At 38.3% G+C, this 17,771-nt stretch overlaps 1 protein-coding gene across 2 annotated transcripts in view; it reads left to right on the top strand.

The window, feature by feature from the left end:
* Nucleotides 1–17,771, top strand: part of Dhc64C (dynein heavy chain, cytoplasmic) — a 1,460,071-nt gene that overhangs the window by 397,910 nt on the left and 1,044,390 nt on the right. For both annotated transcript variants that reach the window (XM_090376486.1, XM_090376487.1), the window contains exon 28: nt 7,873–8,019. In XM_090376486.1, coding sequence (XP_090232612.1) covers nt 7,873–8,019 — 147 coding nt within the window. The remainder of the gene's footprint in view (nt 1–7,872; nt 8,020–17,771) is intronic.

Here is a 17,771-nt window from a genome sequence, read left to right as displayed (position 1 = left end):
CTAACGTCAGATTTCTAGGTCTGATTTTAGACAGCAAGCTTAATTTCCAAGCTCGCATCACTCAATTACCGAATGTTTGTCTAAAGCATATGAACATACTTCGGTCAGTCTTGTCCATGTTTTGGGGAACTGATCGACATACTTTACTTCACCTTTACAGAACTTTAATCCATTCATGTTTAGATTATGGCTCTCTAGTATATGACTCTACTAGAAGCACTACTTTACAATGTCTAAATATCATTCAGCACAGTGCTCTGAAGACTGCGTTGGGCGCTTTCAGGACTTCTCCAATCCAAAGTCTTTATATCGAAGCGCATGATCCTCCATTATATCTTTGTAGGAAAAACATTGTTTTTCCAATACGTTGCTAAAATCCAGAGTATACCATCTCATCCCAGTTGGGAGTATCTTTATAATACTCGGTGGGAATTGTCTATCAGAGCAAACCAAATAAATAGAACTGCTTCATTCAGAATTAAAGAGCTTGTTCAGAATTGGAATATTGATTTAAGTGATATCTTTCAGGACACAACTGCTCCGGTTCCACCTTGGACATAGATTTCTGCATCTTACGATGTACATTTTCTTCAGTGGGAGAAAAATGTCCTACCACTTTGCAATATCAGACAGTTGCACTCATCTCATGCTACTCTGAATTCCTGTGCCTGTAAAATCTATACTGACGGGTCGAAAACTGCAAATATTGTAGGTCCTGCTGTAGTTTTTCCTTCATTTACTGCCACATCCTCATTACCATTAGCATGCAGCATTTTCACTGCTAAATTATATGCTATCAAGTTAGCACTTGGTAAAATTATTGCGCTATCTATCTCACCTGTCATAATTTACACAGACTCCTTCAGTGCTGTGTCTGCTGTAAAGAAGAATTTCTTATCTTCCCATTCAGTCTTGAAATACATTCCTTCCCAGTTAACCTCCAGCAACGTGTCCAATCTGTCAATCAATTTTTGCTGGATACCTGGTCATTCTGGCATTCCGGGAAATGAAAGTGCTGACTTTGCCGCTAAACATACTTAACCTTCTCTCTCACAACATCCTCAGGTTCCTTACTGCAACTATAAGTCAATCATTCGCAAAGCATGCTACAACAACTGGTCACAGATATGGAAAAGTAACAATAAACTTTACCAGATAAAACAAGATCCAAAGCTGTGGCCCTCTAGCTTCCGACCAAACAGAAGAGAGGAAGTGGTATTGGCACGACTCAGAATTGGACACACTCATCGTATACATCTCTTCCTGCTATTGGGAGAAAACGCACCTCTGTGTTCATCCTGCCAGATGCAATTTACGGTCAGTCATTTTCTGGTTGATTTTCCCTCAAATTCAACCATCTGCTCTAACACTTCCAAATCTCTCTCTCCACTTGAACATCTCTCATGATTTATCTCACTTCATAGGAAATGAAGCAAACATAGAAGAACTTTTGATGTTCCTAAAACATATTGACTTGTACAGGAGCATATAATTTAACATATATAACTATATCTTGCTTGTAAATAAACAGGAACAGACAATTTGGCCTCAGGCGCCTCTGTAGCCAGTTGGGCAGGAGCAGCAGTGCGTAGCACACGCTACTTGATTAGACCAGGGTTCGAGCCTGCACCCACAAAATACGGAGGCTGCGGAAAGGTCAAGGAATGACCACCACATATCCCCAGAGCAATATGGCCTTAGTTGCTAATGCTCCTAAAAACCAAATAACAACAATTTGGCCTCAGTAGCCCGTGTGTCATTAAGCTCTATACCAACAACAACCAATGTGAGAAGCACTCACCAAAGTATTGTGTCAAGTGCAGCAGATATTACACTCCCTCTCAAAGTTAGATTTTGATATTTGCTTTTGCAGGAACTCTAGCCCATGTTGGTATTAGACGCAATGACTTGGCAGTTGCAGCAGCCAAATCGACAATGCCACAAAGTTGCGTTGCTTCTTAGTAGTCTCCTATACAGACTGCAAGCAAGAAATTCACAACAGATTATGTGCACATTGGCAAGAATCTTGGAATGGCCTGCTACCAATAAGCTAAATTAAATTAAATTAAATAGGAATGCTACCAACAAGCTAAATTAAATTAAGTCCATAAAAATGTATTGGCATTTAAGTTGCTGTGAGGAAGTAGTCCTTGTTCAACTACACTAGGACATTGTCACCTGATGCATTCATATTTGCTTAGGGCTGATGATTGTCCTGTGTGTAGAAATTGTGATGTAATTTAACTATTTGTCATATTTTTGTAGAATGTACATTTTTTTTTCATCTTGAACAAGGTTTATGTTTTACCCATCTGTCTGAACCTTATACACTCAAGCAGATTTTATTGGATGGTGACAATATGTCAGATATATTAAAGTTTTTACGAATGATTAATCTATATAGTTTTATTTAGATTGCTTTAATATTTAATATATTATAACTGTTTTTGTGATATATTTGTTAATAATGTATTAATTATATATTTTATATTTTTATGTATTTTATATTTTTACGTATTTCTTATATCTTTAAACTTTATACATTTGGGCTTGGAACATAATAGCCTTAGATACCGATGTGCCATATGACTACTAATAACCAACCATGAGTTCATTTCTTAGCAATGGAAAATATTAGCATTAGTTGAGGTTTATGATGCAAGAAAGCAAGCTTATACAGCATCAGCCTTAAAAAAAAAAAAAAAAAAAAAAAAAACTTCCCATTTCACCTATCCAGTCACTCCAAATGTTTGTTTAGGTCAGCCTTAAATTTATTTAACTCCCACAACAGATGGAAGTCTGTTCCAGCAATCAACTACCTGCTGGTTAAAGGCAAACTTCCACACATCTATTCTACAACTCTTTCCTCAATTTGAATCTGTGTTAAGTTAAAATAAAATATATATGCTAATAGTTGAAATAAATATGCTAAGTTAAAATCCCCCATTAAGAGACATTCTGATTTATTGGCCCACTCTATTTCTCTGCACAGCGGTTCTTGTACTCATCAGAATCTTTAGGCCTATAACATACTCCTACTGTAATTTTCCCTTTCCCAGTGTTTATGTGAACTCACATCTAATAAAAAAACTAAATCAGGCCTTTCTTAAATCATTTATGCAATAATATAGATTCTGTTAACTTCTGCTGGATTCCTTGACTGGCTGGAAGTCTAGGAAATGACACTGCAGACGAAGCAGCTAAATATCCTGTTATGGCAGCACCTGCCTCCAATGAAGTACCATTTGTAGATTGCCTGACTGACATTCAACGAATATAAAAATCAATGGTCACAAATCTAGCAGTTAGAATAAATAACAAACTTCTGCAAACAAAACAGGAACCACATCCATGGAGTTCAGCTGTAGCTCTGGCATGATCATGAATAGGACGTACCCACTTAGATCAGTTTTTTTTCTGCACATGAAGGGTGATTCTCTTCTGTTCAAGCAGCATTTGTTACAGATGATAGTTAAACATATTCTAATAGAATGGTCACAGCATTCTTATATAAAAAAAAAAAAAAAAAAAAAAAAACCATTTTATCCTCTTGCACAATCACAGGAACCTTTATTATTTTCTTGCATCATGGTAAATAATTCCAATTTTGGACAAGTTTTTTGATCGTCTTAGGAAAATATGATTGTATGAACTGTTCTAATAGGAAATTTGTTTCCCTTATTATATTATAATTTTATAATATATGAATTGGCACACTTTAGCCTAAGTAATCCTTGTGCCATCTAAACCAATCAAACAAACAATATTCTTACAAAAGAGCCTGATACTTACAAATGATGACACAGTCCTTGGTTTTACTCTGTTCTCATCTTAAGGAAAATGTCACATATCTCTGATTACCTTCAAATTTTAAAGATTAATAGGTTTTTTAATTTACATTTTCCATATTTTGGATGATTTCATTCCACACATTTCGGCAGTTTCAATTTGGAAATGGAAGTCGCGATCTAGAGGAAACAACGCAGCCGGGAAATTTTCACTGAATTATATACATTGGTCTTCTGTGAATAGATTGAGTTCTAAATATGTTTTGTGTTCATTTGAACTGTTCATTAATTGTATTTTTCATAAAAGGCTAACCCCCCTTTCGTCTGTCAATCTTTTATGGCTAAGAGAGAATCTTTTGTAATAACAGAGGCTGTACAGGAATGGGATACACTCAATAGGAGTGCAACAATATTTTTGGTGCATTTGAATAGGTGTTAGGTGGGTTGGAAAATGATTTGCCTGGGGGTGGGGGGAATTCCCTGATTAGTGGATTAATAGCAATCACAGGCAGAGGTTGTAAGTGATTCTTATCTGCTTTGATTAGGACATACATCAGCCTGAAAAGCGAGATGTCAGAGATTACAAGGCCTGCTGATGTCCTTATTAGTCAAATAATACTTGCATTGTGCACAAATACAAGGACTGTAGTACATAAATTTCATGAATTTCAAGTACTGGTTAAGTCAACAAATGCAACCATAATGGCATAGTAGGGGTGTCAGGGGCATGTCATTATGACATATGTGAAGTGGAGTTTGAATATGGTGAGCACAGTGTGTAGAAGGGAGGGGGGGATGATCTTAGTTAAAAAGCACATAGAATTTAAAGCATTACACCCAGATAATGGATGGCCATTCCAATGTCAAGTCAGTTTGGTATGACATAAGCACTAGGAAAACTGAAATGAGAGTAGTAGTCTGCCAGATAACTGTGATAGCTATAATGAATAGATGGGTGGAATTGGCTAGGTAGATTGGAATTTATTATAATGTGGATTTGACATTTTGTTCATAACAATGACTTTGCTGCTCTGTAGTGTCACTGTCAAGAGCATTTCAGAGCTTCACAAGAAAGAAATCCGATCTGCAACCCCCCCCCCTTTTAATCAGCCTGAATATTCTCTTAAACTCAAGAATGTTATGATAAATTGTAAAAAGGCCAAATATGATTTGCAATAATTTGGTTTATTTAAAGCTTCTTTGTGCACCTCTTAGTTCCGTAACAAGGGCATCAGTTCATTTTTTTTTCTCTCTCTCGCAACTTCTGTTATGTTCGCTCACCAAATGTGAGAACTTACAAGATACTATTATGACAGAACTCGCCAAAGTTGTGCTGAAAACATCCGTTGCTCATATATTTTTCTTATCTTTAGCTGTTGTTATTTGGTTTTTAGGAGCATTAGCAGCTAAGGCCATATTGCTCCGGGAATATGTGGTGGTCACTCCCTGACATTTCCGCATCCTCCGTATTTAGTGGTGACTGGCTAGAACCCTGGTTTAATCAAGAAGCAGTGCTAAGCACTGCTTATCTTTAGCAACACCAAGATGTACTGAAAACTTGTCTGCAAACATTTTGAAAGTTGACGATGCAATGTGAATTGATGAAATTTGTACTACCTCTGCATCAGTTTTCAGTGAGGACTTATGGGGACATCACATTGCATCGTCAACTTTCAAAGTAAAAAAAAAAAAAAAAAAAGTTCCTCCTGTTAAAAAAAAAGTTCCGAATGTTCTCTTATTTTAGATTTGCCGTGATCTTGGCAGTAAAAAATCACAAATGATTCTAAGTAAAAAACTTTAGACTCATCCATCTGGTTTAGAGTATTATAGTAACTGTTTCCAAAATGGTAATAATTGAAGATTTCAAAACTGTTAATATAATAAATTTAATAAATAACATTCTTAATAACATAACTCAGTACGTGGATGTGAGGTATATTCTGCCATGTTCAGATTTTTACAAGTTGACCACGCATAATGTTCAAGCATAGAATAAAATAGGATACACTGTGTATCCAGATTATTATTATTAGCTATATGGTGCAAGGAAGCCTGAGGCTTTTGCTGCACCAGCAAAAAAAAAAAAAAAAAAAAAATCCTGAGAGAGAGAGAGAGAGAGAGAGAGAGAGAGAGAGAGAGAGAGAGAGAGAGAGAGAGAGAGAGAGAGAGAGAGAGAGAGAGAGAGAGAGAGAGAGAGAGAGAGAGAGAGATAAGTAGAAGGGAATCGCCAAGAAAGAGAAGAATGATATCCATCTAAGGACCCTGGGTGTGCCAGGGTTCCCCAAATGTATAATGATGCTCGTTAAGTCATACTAGGTGTGTTTGGATGGTATAAGTGGTTCAAAGACATATGCAAGGATGTTCATGATGACCCAAGATGTGGACATCCATCGACTTCTTGAAATCAGGACAGAGTTGGAAATTGTGGCAAGATATTGTTGTTTGATTCTCAGAATGATGGCAGATGATTTGGATATGAATAAGGACATGATTCATCAAAATCAAATGCACGATGATTTAGAGTGAAAATGTGTCTGCAAAATTTTTTTGTCCTACACAGCATCACAGATGAGCGTGGTCAGCATAGGCTGCTATCATGCAAAGATTTCATCCAGACGTCAATTTCTAATTGCGTCAACTGTATTGTCACTAGAAATGAGTGCTGGGTGCTGTAGAAATGAGTAAAACCCACAGGTGAGATGTCAAAGTTTTCAATGTACTTAAATCATTGCCAAAGCGAAAAAAGTGTTGCTTTCAGAAGTTCAAATTTCAGATGATATTGATCATATTTTTTGACATCATGTGATTCACAATTTGTACGTGAAGGGAAGAGAGTCAACATTGCATTCTATGTACAGGTTCTTCAAAGACTATTAAAGTGCATATCCTGAGTGAGGCTATAATTTTGAGAGAAAGGCAGCTGGTTTTTATTGCATGACAATGCCCCACCCATTCTTCACTTGTTGTGATGACGTTTCTTGCAAAACATGGCATTTTTCAGATCAGTCTCTTCTACTGTGTAGTGTTAATTGTAATGTGGCTCTGGGTTTCCCCCTAATTCCCATCTAGTTATATGATGATTAGCTCTGTAAAGGCCAGATTTATGTAAGTTAGTGTGTGTTTGTGCAGTGTTAGTATGGGTTATGTTGATTGTGGTGTTTATCTAACCTCTTAGCTAGGGCTCATGTTTTGACAAAAAACCTATAGTTTACCATCCAGTGCCACAAGGTGGTGGTCCAGGTAGTAGGGAGTATGAAGCACTGGTGAAGTAGCCAAGGCTACAGGCAGGGAGAGACCAGGAAAAAAGAAAAAAAAAAAGTGAAATTTGGGAAGAAATAGTGGGGAGATAAGATAACTAGAATAGATGTGCAGAAATTTGCCTTTAGCCAGTGGGTGATAATAAAAATTAAAACCCTTTTTGAGCTCTTTTACTTTGTGCTATTTCTTATGGCACCAGTCCATGAACTTTATTGCTAGACTCCATAACCAACGTATTCACATGTCTCAAAATCTTGTACTGTAATAGCAAGCATCAGTTGAATTTGTTTAAATCTTTCATTTTAGCAAATCATTCTAGATAGTAAAAAAGCAGATTTCATCAAATCAAATTTAGATTTTGTCCATGTTATTTCACTATCGATGACATTCCAGTCATTGTCAGTAAATGTACATCACACAAACAAAAGTAAGTTGACAACATAATATATATAAAAAAAAATAATAAATAGTAATAAATAATAACTAATAAATTCTAACAGGCATAGCACACAGTGCTCTGATAAAGACTCCAAGGTGTCTATCCATGTGCTCATGTACAAGTGTTATTATTTCAACAGATGATGTAACAGTAAGCAAAAATGCTGGATAGCAAAACTTTTGCTCTCTCTCTCTCTCTCTCTCTCTCTCTCTCTCTCTCTCTCTCTCTCTCTCTCTCTCTGAGTTACAGTAGGGGAAAATCTTTGGGAAATATTGATTTATGTTAGCATTTTATTACTGTAATATTTCAATTACATTATAAAATGGAATTGAATTCAAAATTTCTGGTTTTTCTATTTTTATATATACCAGTTCAATCTCATTTCAGGTTCGTGAAGCATGGCAGAACTATGAACTAGACTTAGTTAATTACCAAAACAAATGTCGGCTAATAAGAGGTTGGGATGATCTTTTCAATAGGGTAAAAGAACACATCAATTCTGTTGCTGCTATGAAACTATCACCATATTATAAGGTACAAAAATTATTGCAAATTTTCTACATTTTATAGAATAAAATGTTCTTCTCATGCCTCCATTAATATTTCAATGTCATTGTGAACGTGATAGCATTGCATTTTTACTGCTGTTTTGTGTAAACAAGTTTCACAAAAACTCCTGCATTTTGGAGCAGAAGTAGAAAATGAATTCTAAATAAGGAATGAGTTTTCACTTATTTTTTGTATTTAAAAACCCCTTATGTTTTTAATATAAGCATAATATATATAATATAAGCAGATTATTGGTTGGAAAAGTAATTAAATTTATATAGATCAAGTAAAGTTTTCTGTTGCCCACTGATAGGGACATTTACCCACTGATAGTGACATCATTGTTGCAGTAGATGCATTCCTGGAGACCTAAGAAAAATTCTTTCCTGTATTGACTCAATCCATTGCAACATTGGTGGAAAAAGTGTATTAAACCATTTTATGCGCTCAGGCCATGATCTTTTCAAGCATCCCACTTATCTTTGTTCTCTGTTCTATATCCTCAACCACTTTTTTTTATCATTGGATGTTAAAATTAGTCCTTTACTTCCAAGGTTGGTATTACTTAAAGTCAAATCAGTCAGTGTTATTACTTATGGAAGAATACCCTTCAGTCTTTTATGCAGTAGTTACTGGTATATAACCAAATACCAGATATTTGCATATCTCCCACCTGTCTAATAGAATAATTGAATTGCATTAAAGCATCCTATCATTGAAATATTAGGACACTTGACAATGACAACTGCAGTTGTTTAATTTTCATTGAGAAAATGCAGCATATGATCAATTAAAAACATAGTTGAACTTTTTTTAAATCTAAAATTAGATGCAACAATTTACTCATATCTATGTGTATAAAAATCAGGCCAGCCTGTCAAGTATATGATCAATAAAATATGCCAGTTGTATAATTATTGTAATTCTTGAATTATGAAAAGTATTTAAATGAAGTAAACTGTGAAAACACACAGTCCAAGTAACTTCTATTAATTGCTTTAATAATCTGTACACATCTACCACAACCGAACTTAAAGATTCTTAATTTTTTTAATGAGAATTGAAAAGTTTGGCACAACATTAATAAATGGTCTGACTAAAAATTTTCTCTTAATACTAATTTTCTTATTTTGTATGGATACTTTGAATTGTACTGTACCTAAACGAGGACTAATTTCTATTACGACAGGTATTTAGGATGTGAGATGAAATGGAACAGCAGTTAGAGATATATAATCCAGTAATGCCGATTTTTGTGACGTAAAATAGTTACTCATTGCCTGTAGGTATTTACAGTGGACAGTGCTTTACTGAAGTTTTGTGACTGCCAAGACTGCCTTTTAAGGAAGGCCATGGGCAGTACAATTCTGAAATTAACAGACATATGAAAACAATCATTGTTTTTATTAGACTGAACAGTGCTTTACTGAAGTTTTAACTGTCAAGACTACCGTTTAAGGAAGGCCATTCTAAAATTAACAACAGACATATGAAAACAATTATTTTATTTAGAGAAATGAAAAATGGAGAAATCATATTTCTGTATGTATTGTATTTTTATTTTGAAATAAAATCACCATGTTTCAACAAGTCTGTACAAAAAAATAGTTAAATTTGTCAAAAAAATAAAAAAAATAAAAAAATAAATAAATAAATAAAATAAATTGGATAAACCAAGGCATCTTAAATTGTACATGTTACACAATATACACCTGGTTGCTTTTTTTTTTTTTTTGTTCGGACTAAATTGCGATTAGTTAAGGTAGATAAGTAGGTGTTGGTAGTCACTTTAGTCATCTACTGTTTTCATTTCAGGGTTTTTAATGTAATCTGTGTTTCCTAACTATAAACATTTATAGGGCATATTCAAGTGGGATGCTATTGATATGTAAAATGATATACTGTCAGATTATTTTTACCATCTGTGTTGGTGTTTGAATAGCTAATGGTTCAGCTTAATTTCTCATTGGCTGTAATAGTAAAGGTAAGGTCAGTAACAAGAACACAAAATGGATGTGCCTGTGTAGATATTTTGAGCTAATTGAATATTGAAAATTATCGAGTATCCAACTGTGGGTTTAAGCTGCACACCCTGCCAAACCAACCCACGTGGACATTGTTTTTGACCAAACAATAGCAAAATCTTTATAACATGCATCAGACTGCCATCCGTTCATTTGGAATACGTGTCCAAGAGCTACTAAGAGCTGAAACTTATGGTAAACAAGGTTGTGCTATCACCCAAGCAGTTCCCTTCCACCTAGGCATGCTCTTACTCCAGCATATGACTTCTCCTTTAAAAAGTGGATGAAATTAGGATACACCTCTTGCTGTTGATCTTCATCTCTAATCACAGCATGGAGCTGAATGTTCTAACTTCTTGCCTGTGTATACAGATGGCTCGAAGTTAGAATAATATGTGCAATTTGCTGCTGTCTTTTCTGACTATAATATATCTGAGCAGATTCCCCTTTAATGCAGCATATGTGTCTGACACAGACTATCATCCCTCTTTCAAAGTCTGTTAACTCACAACATTTATCCCCAATGACATCGAATTACCTTCTACGTAGATGCAGTGTACTTATGTACTTGCCAAGCTGTTGGTTCCTCCACTAGTGAGAGGGATGACTGGATCACATTGTCTGGGAACCAGGTATCCCAACAATTCTGTCCTTTCAGTGTATATACAAAACAACACTGGATCCAGAGCTGGACTCCAGGGGGCCCCTCGACGTGGGCACCTGTACGTGGTGAGGGGACCTCCCAGTGACACTGCTGGACTTCCAGACTAGCATCATTGGGATCCAACGCCCACAGCCCAGGTTCCAGGCTTACATCAATGGAATCCAGTGTGTTTGCCGTGTGCTGCGACCCGTGGAAATTCGGAAAGGGGGATCCTGGTGGTTGAGGGGCCCAGCTTCAGTACACCACTTTGGCCCCTGCTTCGACAAGACGGGTGGTCCTGGAAGGCCCGGCTAGGATCAATCGGCTAGTAGGCTCGCCTGCAAGGGTCAACCGTGTCAATGCCACGCCCCTACCCTCATGGTCCGAGGGACAGGATTCAGGCTGGCGGCGATGCGGGTATAGTGTCTGGGTAGCCCTGGCGTTCCACTCCCGAGCGCATTTATTGCATGCCGGGTAGTGGGCGTCCCTTTGGGCTCCGTGGTGGGTGGGGAGCCTGGGCACTGAACAATATAAAAAACTCAATGAATCCTGATAAACTTCTCTTCAGGGGCCCCATCCCGGTCCCTATCTGCAAACAGAGACGAAGATACAGATAGTATTATTAGTACCAAGAGGCAGCGAACTGAAGTACCATCGGGGCCTGTTCCAAGGTTCCTAATTATACACTCCACCGGGGAAAAACCGATTGGTAAAATGTCGCCCTTTTTTATTCAAAAAGGGTTAGATGGGTTAGCAGGTTCACCCAAATCAGTTAAGACGCTTCGTTCTGGGGATCTCTTGATTGAATCTAAAAAGGGCAATCAGAACATCTCCTCCGAGTAACATCAATCGGAGGAATACCCATAACAGTGACACCACACAGAATACTCAATTCATCGAGAGGTGTCATTTCGGAGTGGGACCTTCTCGACGTAACCGAGGAGGAAATCTGCTCTGAATTAAAACCACAGGTAGTTATTGCCGTCAAGAGAATTACTGCGCGAAGGGATGGAAAAATTGTTAAAACCAGGAGCGTTATCCTGACTTTACTCTCCTAAACCTCCTGACGAGATTAAAGCTGGATACATCAACTGTTCAGTGCGTCCATACGTTCCAAACCCTTTACGGTGTTTTAAATGCCAGAAGTATGGACATTCTCAAATGGCCTGCCGTGGAGTCCTTGCATGCGCTCGATGTAGTGAAAAGGACCACGAAACAACAGCATGTTCAGCCGCAAAACCCACCTGTATTAACTGTGAAGGCGAACACCCGGCCTACTCACGAGCATGCCAGAGGTGGAAAGAAGAAAAGAAATTCAACGGCTGAAGGCAGAGCTAAATATATCATACCAGGAGGCAAGGAAATCGCTGAAACCCCTGAATATCAACAGACCTACCTACGCCCAGAAGGTAGCAGGGAGATGTTCCGTCGGAACTCAGACAGACATGACCATTCCTCCAAAGGAGTCTTTCACTCCCATCGTGCGTTATCTCTTATGTTCTCAAAAACCTGCACAGAAAAACCAATCAGCTGCCACTCCTATATCAGTACCTCCTAATGCTCCACAAGTAACTAAGGTAATTATGAAAGAAAAGAATAAGAAAGGGAAAGGCCCCCCCTACTACCCAAGAAAACATGGATGTCGAGCAGAAGGAGGTACCCGAAGATTCAGTCTTGGAACTCTTTGCGGAGGAAGAAATGGACACGGGACAGCGTCCATTCTTCCCCAAAAAAGATAAACCCAAGACTGATAAAAGTAAGCTCTCAGCACCTCGGAAGCCGCTTGATGGACCCACCAAGCCAAAATAATGGCTAAATTCCTACAATGGAATTGTCGTGGATTCCGGCGAAATATTGATGACATCAAGGCCCTCCTGCAAAAGCACGAGCCAGTTTGCTTTTGCTTGCAGGAGACATATCTAAAGGCAAATGATGATCCCACCATGCACAACATCACAATTTTTCGAAAGGACAGAATTGCTGATGGCTCTGCTCATGAGGGAGTGGCTATCCTTGTGGGTAACCAGAACCCAGTGCAGCCCTTCCTAATTACAACTAGCATAGAAGCTGTTGCAATTCGCCTTGCGGTGGGATTTTTATTAACGGTCTGCTCTATCTATTTGCCACCTGGGACTGACATCTGCCAGGCAGACCTTGATGATCTTCTAACGCAGTTGCCTCCCCCTTTCTTACTTCTCGGGGATTTTAACGGACATAACACCCTGTGGGGTAGTGCTAACATCAACGGAAGGGGACGAGTCATAGAGCGTATGCTCAATGACAATGACCTTTCCCTTCTAAATACTGGAACAAACACCTTCTTCCACATGCCTACCCGTACTTTTTCTGCCATTGATCTCTCTATCTGCTCCCCTTCTCTACTCCCTTCACTCACTTGGGAAGTGGAGGAGAATCCATACGGAAGTGATCACTTCCCTGGGATAACGTTGTTACACAGTGGGAGACCATGTCTTCCTTTTAGGGTACCATGGTGGAAGTTTGATCACGGTGACTGGAATGCCTTCCAACATCAGGCAAATTTCGACCTCAGTACAGTCAGTCGGGAGCCTATCAATGACGCAGTAAAGTACATCACAGAAATCATTGTCCAAGCAGCTGCTAATGCTGTCCCAAAAACATCTGCCTGGTTTCCACCATTTCCCAAACCTTGGTGGAATTTACAATGCACAACAGCAAAAAAGGCTCAAAACAAAGCGTGGGGGATATTTCGCTGATATCCTACCACGAACAACCTTATAGCCTTCAAACGTGCACGAGCCAAAGCACGCTACATCCATCGTCAGAGTCAAAAGGAATCATGGATCATCTATTAACCAGTCTACCAACTCTAAGGTAGTCTGCGATAAAATCTGGAAAATGAAGGGGAAATATACATCCCACCCTTCTTCAATCCTAGATTATAATGGATGCACTATTGCAGATCCAACTGCAATAGCCAATGCCCTTGGGGAAACATTCTCTAACATCTCCGCAACATCCTCGTACTCCCCAGAGTTCCTGGTCCTGAAACATAAACTGGAAAAACAAGCACTTAATTTTAAGTCCAAGGGCCCCTATACCTACAACGGGGCGTTCACTATAGAGGAATTGAAAAGAGCCCTCACTCTTTCCAAAGCAAGTGCTGTTGGACCAGATGGCATCCATTATGAAATGATTAAACATCTTTCACCAAAATCTATGGATTGTCTGCTCCTTCTGTACAACAGAATCTTTATTGAAGGGCAGTTTCCGGAATCCTGGCGAAAGGCAATCGTTCTTGCCTTTCCTAAGCCAGGAAAGGATCCCGAAGTCACCACCAACTATCATCCTATTGCTCTGACTAGCTGTCTGTGCAAAATCCTGGAGAGAATGGTTAATTCTCGTTTAATATGGTATTTAGAATCAAATGACCTCTCCAGAATCCAGTGCGGCTTCCGAAGGAACCGGTCCACTTTGGACCATCTTATTAGATTGGAAGCATCCATCCGGGATGCTTTCCTAAAACGCGAACACTTGGTGTCGGTGTTCTTTGACATGGAGAAAGCGTATGACACAACTTGGAAATTTGGCATCTTAAAAGATCTGCATAGCCTTGGTCTTAGGGGGCAATTCCCAATTTTTATTAAAAACTTTCTAGCCAATCGATCTTTCCAAGTTCGCGTGGGATCCTCACTCTCTCACTCTTTTAGCCAAGAGGAGGGAGTACCACAAGGATCAGTATTAAGTGTCACGCTTTTCGCCATCAAAATAAATTCAATCACAGAACAACTTCCTCCAACTGTAAACAGTGCCCTCTATGTTGATGACTTTAGCATTTTTTGTCAGTCGTGCAACATGAGGGTTATTGAAAGACAACTGCAGAAAGCCATTGATAATCTGAATTTCTGGGCACTTGCTAATGGCTTCAGGTTCTCGCCGGAGAAGACCATTTGCGTACACTTTTGTCATAAGTGTAATCTTCATCCTGAACCCGAATTAAGGCTCGGACAATATGCTATTCCAGTAGCAGCGAACATAAAATTCTTGGGACTCATATTCGATAAAAAAAACTGACCGTTTTGGATCATATCCGTCAACTCCGCACAAAGTGCACACGTGGACTTGATACTCTCCGCTCGCTCTCCTCTACATCTTGGGGAGCAGACCGATGTATCGTTCTTCGGCTTTACCATGCACTTGTGCGATCCAAACTAGACTATGGGTCCCAGGTATATTCCTCAGCCAGAGACAGTGTCCTTCGATGGCTGGACCCCGTCCATCATCAGGCCCTACGTATTGCTACTGGAGCATATCGCACATCTCCTGTCCTGAGCTTATACGTCAAAGCAAACGAACCACCGTTATCGCTTCGACGCAAGCAGTTGTCTTTAAAGTACTCTTTAAAACTCAAATCCCTGCGAGACCATCCTACGTGGCCATTTGTTTTTGAGCCACGATGGGAAAATTTATACAATACCCATAAGACTGCCAATCGTCCTTTTGGTATTCGTCTCCAAGAGCTACTTAAAGAACTCAATATCAAGGTAGACAAGGTTGCCCAAACACCAAAGCAACCCTTTGCACCCTGGCATGCTCATGTCCCGGGCATGTGACTTGTCCCTTAGAAATGGGGAAAGTTGGACACTCCATCTGTCTACCTGCAGCTGCATTCAGCACACCGAACTGAATATTCTGACTTCGCGCCAGTCTACACAGACGGTTCGAAGTCGGAATCATATGTGGGATCTGCTGCTGTCTTTACAGACACTACTACCTCGGAGCAGATTCCCTCTGAATGCAGCATATTTACTGCAGAGCTGCACGCTATAGAGTTAGCCTTGGATCACATTAGTGAATGCCAATACCAATGGTTCATTTTATATTCCGACTCGCTTAGCATGTTACAGGCTTTAATATCTGTGAGATATAATCCTCATCCAGTTCTGTCTAGTATCCAGCAGAAGATTCACTTCCTCCGTGGACGTGAATATGATATCCGCTTCTGCTGGATTCCCAGCCACATTGGGATTAGGGGAAATGATTTGGCTGACACCGCAGCCAAATCAGCAATCCCCAATAATAATTGCTGCCTGTCAGTCCCCTATACAGACTACAGGCAAACAATACAGCAGAAGATACATTCCCAATGGCAGGATTTGTGGAATGGACAGACTGGGAATAAACTATATCGTATAAAGCCTGTAATTGAACCGTGGCAGTCTAGTCTGCGCAGGAATCGTAAGGAGGAAGTTGTTCTTGCCCGGACCCGCATAGGACATAGTCATTTGACTCATTCTTTTTTCTGAGGGCTGATGACCCTCCTATGTGTGAGTCCTGTGGCACAATTTTATCAATTAGACACATTTTTAATTGAATGTCCAGATTTTAGCAATATCCATTTTACTGCTTTTACCCATCTGACTGAGCCATATACACTCAGTCAGATTTTATCTGACAATGACAATTTGTCTGCTGTTTTTAGCTTTTTAAAATCAATAAATATTTTTACTCGTATATAAAATTTTTACGTTTTTCTTTTATATATTTGTTATAGCTTTTGACATAGTGACCTAACTAATTAGGTCACTGAAAGTTTAAAATTTTTTAAAAATGACCTGGTCTTGGTGGATTATAGCCTTAGTAGCTAATGCGCCAATAAAACCAAACTAAACCAAATTCCAGGGGGAACTTCACTAATAACACCAATAAGAAGTGCAGTGCCCTTTGATAACTTTCCCACTGAATCATCCTTTTGTCCGTACAGTAGTAACTGCCCTTAATGACACTCTTCTCTAATTTGTCAGTCTTCAAAACAAATGAAAAAGGGAAAGAATGGAAAATAATCCATTAAAAGAAAGGCAAGAATCTGGAAAGGAATCAAAAGCTTTACTGAAATCTATGTATATGATGTTAAAATTATTTATTTTATTTTATTATTTATTTTATTTTTATTTTAAAATAATTTTAACTATTTTTTAAAATTTAAAATTATTTTATTTTTTATTAAAATTAATAAAAATATATTTTTTTATTATTTTTTTATTTATTATTATTTTTTTATTTCTTTTGTTACTGCATGTATCCAGTAAGTTTGGTCAGACAAGATCACCCTCTTAACAAATTTGGTATGGCTGCACTATAATCAATTCCATTAATTTCACTGGAATAGAAGTCAAAATTGCTGGTCTTGATTACTCAGCCCTTGATTACTTCTTATGAATTGGGGATATTGTGAATTTACATGTCTCTGATCCATAGGGACTTTTGCTTAGTCCAATGATGCTTAAATACTTATGGTCGACGAATTTCTTACCACTTTGAACTGCCTTCTTGTATAGAACTGAATAGATCCCATGTATTCCAGTTGCCATTTTTGCATTTAGCTTCAAGAATTTTTCTTCTGTCATATGTATATGAGTAGTCTTATGTATATACAGTAATACCCCGAAGTTACGCGATAGGTGGGTCCGACGAAAATCGCTTAAGTCGAATTCGCGTAAGTCGGGGTACAACTTTGCATATAAATACATATAAATTTTGTTTAATTGGGACCAAGGACTAACAAAAACACTAGTTTAGAAGAAAAAATATTAATAAAATTGCAGTTCTTTATATATATTAATACAAAATATGTATTAAAAAAATAAATGACTTAAGTAAAAAAGTTATTTCAATGTCGATGGCTTCATAAAATCTAACAAATTCGTCTGATGACACAGAGACTTCTTTTTTTCACGCAGAATTTCTTCGTAGCAAGCTAATAATTTTTTTATTCCTTGCTTTGTAACTATAAAGCGTTCTTCATTGGAGTCTGTTTTCTAAAATTTTTAAGCCCTTTTCAGTTGAGCTAAGACCTTCTGTCAAGTTTGCAATTGTCACGTGCTTTTCGCCGTTGCCTCATTTAGGCCTGTAGCACGTGCAATATCACATGGTCTTTCATTTCGCTCAAAGCGTTTCACAATTTCATATTTTTTCTCTATCGACAGAGGTGGACTGGCCATAAGCCTTACCAGGGTAACCCCGGTGGGCCGGAGGCCGGTGTGATTTTGGCCATAAACCATAGTATGAGGCCACTATAAATTTTCCCGGGT

The sequence above is a fragment of the Mastigoproctus giganteus genome, chromosome 6 (genome assembly GCF_048544385.1).
Source record: "Mastigoproctus giganteus isolate SK-2022 chromosome 6, ASM4854438v1, whole genome shotgun sequence".
NCBI lineage: Eukaryota > Metazoa > Arthropoda > Arachnida > Uropygi > Thelyphonidae > Mastigoproctus > Mastigoproctus giganteus.
Note: the sequence above shows the minus strand (reverse complement) of the source record. Positions and strands in the feature narration are given on the sequence as shown.